The sequence below is a fragment of the Montipora capricornis genome, chromosome 4 (genome assembly GCF_036669925.1).
Source record: "Montipora capricornis isolate CH-2021 chromosome 4, ASM3666992v2, whole genome shotgun sequence".
NCBI classification, from domain to species: domain Eukaryota; kingdom Metazoa; phylum Cnidaria; class Anthozoa; order Scleractinia; family Acroporidae; genus Montipora; species Montipora capricornis.
The window spans coordinates 41,224,605-41,229,604 of NC_090886.1; the positions used below are offsets into that span (position 1 = coordinate 41,224,605).

Here is a 5,000-nt window from a genome sequence, read left to right on the forward strand (position 1 = left end):
TATCATGTAAAAGTAAGTCTTACACTTTTTGTAGCTGACTTTAATTTTGTTAAACCCAGTTTAACTGCACATGTCTTGTTGGGGTGAAGGAGCACCCATTAGATGTTGTTAATCCTTTCACACCTAAACTGGTCCCTATTGACTATCATATAAAACTGGATGGTGTTAGAAAAAATCTGTTAGTGTCCCTCTTAGAAGGAAAACGCTTAACTTTGATTACTATTGATACTAAATTGTTGCCCTTTCCTCAACACCACGAATGCAAGTGTTTACTAAGTATTTCATACAAATCTTACCTCGTTGCTTTTGATAAGCAAGCATCCCATCTCCTTTACAATCATTGTTTCACCTTGCGAAAAAAGTGGTTCATAGATGAAACAGTCCCCAGCAATCTGGCAATGTAACAAATTAAACTAACTGAGGTAAAGCCATCTTAAAAAACAGTGTCAGTCAATGATACAGTCGAACCTGTATAAAACGGCCCTCTACTAAGCGGCCAATTTTCAAAGTCCAGACTTTTCTCTCATACAAACGCTGTACTTGTTACCCGTATTAGGCAGCCACCTCTATTAGGTGGCTGTGGTCATCCTGTAGCAGTCCTATGTTTGTCTTTCTTTGTTATTTTTACCTGTATTAAGCCACCACCCGCAATAAGTGGCCAGTTCCTCAAGTCCTGAGGGTGACCGTTATATACAGGTTCGACTGTAGTTCCTTGGTTGATCCTTGCAGTATTAATTTACATGCTTTCCTAAACGATTTAAAGCCATGCATGTGCAAGTATCACAGAGCACCTACTGGTACTTTGAAACGAGTACCAAGTATTTACGAGTCAATGAATTAATGAGTCAATGAATCAATGAGTCATGAGTCAGTGAGTCAATGAGTTAGTGCAGTTACCCTAACCCATAAAATGAAAGCTAAAATTTCAGACAGTGCTTAGGCCTAATCACGGAAACGAAGGCTTAGGATTAATCAATAAATTATTGCTATATTGCTTATGAGTCTCATTGACTCATTGACCATTTGACTCATAAATCATGGGACCCCCTTTGAAACTGGTAAATTGGCTCATTAAATTAGTTGTCATTTATTTGATTGTTGACTCAGAGATTAGATGAAGGCCTAGAAAAAAGTTCAAATTCTAACTTGCCTGAGTTCATTGATTATTTGCAAAAAAGACCCGGTGTATTTATGTCTTTATACTTCTTTTGAATTCTCTAATTGATTGCGAGGGTGCTTGCCTGATGGCAAGTGGTCTGTCACAGATGGCCAAACAGGGTTTTCCTGGAGCGCTAGAGATATCACTACTTGGATGACCATGGTAATAATAATTCTATAGTACTGTTCATACATTTGAAGCGTACAGACCCTCCCTCTCCTGCTCTTTTACCAGGGAGGGTGGTTTGCAAAAATGTTGCTTCATTGATTTTGCATGGAGAACAAAGCTTTAGTTTTACTAAATTCAGTTGAGAATAATAATATTTAATAATAATGATAATAATGATAATAATGATAATAATAATAATAATAATAATAATAATAATAATAATAATAATAATAATTACAATAAATGAACCAAGGAATGAATGATAAACAATAATCTGTGGTTTTGATGTCCTCAGTCCTCAATAATATTATTGGTGAGAACTTTCCAGATCATTTTACCTGAAGGAACTCTTTCAATAACAGCAGGAAAGCAAACTGATATCTCGCTATAGGACAAGAGGCTATTCTTCCAATACCATAACATACAATATCAACAATAGGATCCATGAAAACAGCTGTACGTTTTTTACTGTCAGTTTCGACAGTGCTGATAGAATGTTCCAGTAACCGACCATTGACAAACAACCCTACAGAGGGGAAAAATACTTGGGTTAAGACAACTTGACAGTCCAATATAACACAAAACAGTACATTTCCTTTGTCTAGTTAACAAAATGTCGAGCAACCATTTTTGGAACAATTTGGTTTTGTCAAATGAGTTGATAAAGTGAGCTAACCAACATAGGAAGGATTTGTGATTTTATATTTTGAGTATTTGCATGTCCCTTATTGAAGGCCCATTTTCACCCCAGATGTAACGTGATTGTTTGTTATTGTTTTGACTCTCAAATAGCGTATTCCGACTGGCCAACTATTTTTGTCGCGCCAGTTCATGCTGTTGAAAACAAGAAACATCACCATTAGCCTGATTGTTGTGTGGTTTACCAGGAGATTTTTAAATGAGCTAGGTGACATTATTTCGGTGCTGAAATGCATGGCTTACTTTATTTAAACCTACTTTTACTTTGTCACTTTCAATTCAGCAGTGCTTTTCCAAGGGTAAAGGGTAAAGGGTAAGAGGGCAAAAGGGTAAAGGGTAATGGGTAAATGGTTAGTATTTATATTACAAAACAACATAGTCTACAACACAGATACAGTGGACCAGGCAGAAAACATTGCTTTCACTTCATCCCCTTTTCTCTTTGAAATGTTTTCTTACATGAAAATTAATTACGAGCACCAGATATTCTTCAAGGAAAAATGTCGTTTCAAACACGAGTTGCTGCTCATAACCTCGCCCGAGGGGGGTTTAGTTCACTTAATAGGCTAACTTACTCACTTACCCCAAGAATAAACAAAGGGTGTGTTCTATTGAAAAACTTTGGGGTGCGTTTGATTGGAAATCCTTTTTTAAATCGCGATCTTTCTGATTTTCATTGGAACACAAAATCCTAAAACAGATTTATTTGCAGATTTCATTAATTAATGGTGCTCATTCTTGAGATTTCAATAGCAAACCATTTTCGGGTTTTGTGTTCAATTGCAATGCTGAAAGATCTGAGTCTTAAATTCTATATGCAGATTATCGTAGCGAAAGCATCCACAAAGTACAAGCGAGACAGAAAATATCAGTTTGCAGTCTTTGTCTCATTGTTGGAATTTGGTCTGCTGTTCTCGCCTGCATAGGGCATGCATAATATTACTTCCACAAAAAGATTGATCATGAACAAAACAGTTTCTTGGACCTTGCAATCGAGTTCTCACCATTTCAACAGGGTGTAATAGGAATTAATGGCTGCGTCGTTCAAAATGTTACCCTTTACCCTTGGAAAAGCACTGCCGGTTTCAATTTGTTAGGATACCTGGGATACAGCAGTAAAATGCTCTTTGTAAAGATGCTTGTGCTCAAAAGAGTGGCAGAGGTTGTTGTCTTTGTGGAGTGGCGAGCAAAACCTGTTCTCCTTGGCAATCCGTCGTTGTGTGATACTATTCGACTACTCTGCACCAAGAGGTTTTTCTCCGGGTACTCCGGTTTTCCCCTCTTCTCAAAAACCAAAATTTGATTTGATTTGCGTTAACTTGTCAATTTCAATTTACAGTGTCCCTGATTAGTGCTCTACAGCACTAGAAGATTAGACACTTAAATAAAGTTCCTTTCCTTTCCTTTCAAATAGAAATATTTAAACAAATATAGACTTAACATACTACGATAAAACGCATTCAAATCAGGACCTAAAAAAATTTATTGATGGATAGCCTTCGACGAAGAAGATTTAGGGGGGTCTTTGTTTTCCAGGCCTTCACTTTCTGCACACCCCTTTATCAACTCATTTTGAACATCTGTTTTATTTTTTCCAAATGCCAGCTACTCAGCCAAATTTTGAGCACTGATGTGTGTCCAACTTGTTCAAATTATTGATACAGGACAGAAACAAATGATAAATACACTATGAAAAAGAGAGGTTCTGAAGCTAAAATTATACTTCTGCTCTCAATGTTGCATTTTTTGGCAACGTTTTCTCAAAGTTATGCAAAAAAGCATCAAAATGTTGATATCCAGACAAAGAAAGTATAAGAACTGAAGCAATATACTGATACATTTAACAGTCCAAGAAACAAAGTAAAATTGTCAGGATCTTAGGCATTACAAAGATTTTACCTTGAAACCGTGAAAAAAATTCACTAGTTGAAATTTCCGTTCTGTTGACAAAAAAAAAGAGATAAGCTTCAGCAGAATCACATCGGCATCAAATTTGCTTAGTCGACGAGATAAGTAAGCTTTCACTTCAGCTTTTCAAGTGTAAAATCAATTAAAAACTGAACCTGTTCGTGCCTGCATTTATCAATATTTTTCTTTAGTTGGTTTGGATCACACTCAGCTGTTTTTGAAGATTGACTACTTTTTACTGTTACTGTAGATAATGAATGATTTTCAATGCACTTTCTGTTTCTGTGACCTTTCCTTTTCCTAACAACTTGAAAGCCTTCGATATCCGCCATTTTCTTTTCTCTGCAGCATTACTAGTTCCCAGGTTTCAAGAGGAAAGGTTGGTGTACGAAAGAGTGGGGGGGGGGGGGGGGGTGGTGGTTGGTGCGGACACCTGCCCATTGTGGATGACCTCAAGTGGATGACCTCTACAGGGGATTTTGTGGTTAATAGGCCTCAGGTTACCATGTGGGCAGTAAAAAAAGATCTTTTCCACGGCTGACAGTGTAGTTGACACAAAGATTTGCAAATCAAATAGGCACATACTAATTGTATTTAGTATCACCCAAAAAGTGGACTAATGCAAATCCTGCATTTTGATTGTCTACGCTACTAGAGGACTATTAGTAATAGTCCTCGAGTAGCGAAAAGCGTGACACTTGCTTTCGTTTTATTCCTAAATAAACATTTCATCAAATTGCATTTGCTAACTTTATTGCCTTTTCTGTGACTAGTTGGGTGATACTAAAACAATTAGACCCTTCGCCCTCAAGGGCCACACGGGTCAATAGCCTATTCGGCTTCACCTCATGGGCTATTGACCCGTAGCCCTTGCGAGCTTTGGGTCTAATTCTTAAATATTTTAGTATTCATTTGTTGACTTGTAAATTAGCCCTTGCTGCCTCGTTCAAAATTGAATATTCTTTTGGAAGTTTTAGCTTAAGAAAGAAACAACAAGGGCTAATTTGAAAGCAAACAAAAGAATACTAAAATGCCAGCCATTTTGGAATAAGGTGTATGACTATTG

The 5,000-nt window shown here is 37.0% G+C and overlaps 1 protein-coding gene across 1 annotated transcript in view; it reads right to left on the reverse strand.

Moving 5' to 3' along the window:
- The window catches only part of LOC138046969 (SRR1-like protein), an 11,223-nt gene extending 6,927 nt beyond the window's left edge, over nt 1-4,296 (reverse strand). The window contains exons 1-4 of the mRNA XM_068893615.1: nt 4,100-4,296; nt 3,926-3,966; nt 1,666-1,853; nt 297-392 (exon numbers count right to left, since the gene is read on the reverse strand). Of these exons, the coding sequence (XP_068749716.1) occupies nt 297-392; nt 1,666-1,853; nt 3,926-3,966; nt 4,100-4,266 (492 nt within the window). The 5' untranslated portion in view covers nt 4,267-4,296. The remainder of the gene's footprint in view (nt 1-296; nt 393-1,665; nt 1,854-3,925; nt 3,967-4,099) is intronic.
- Nucleotides 4,297-5,000: the final 704 nt, after the last annotated feature.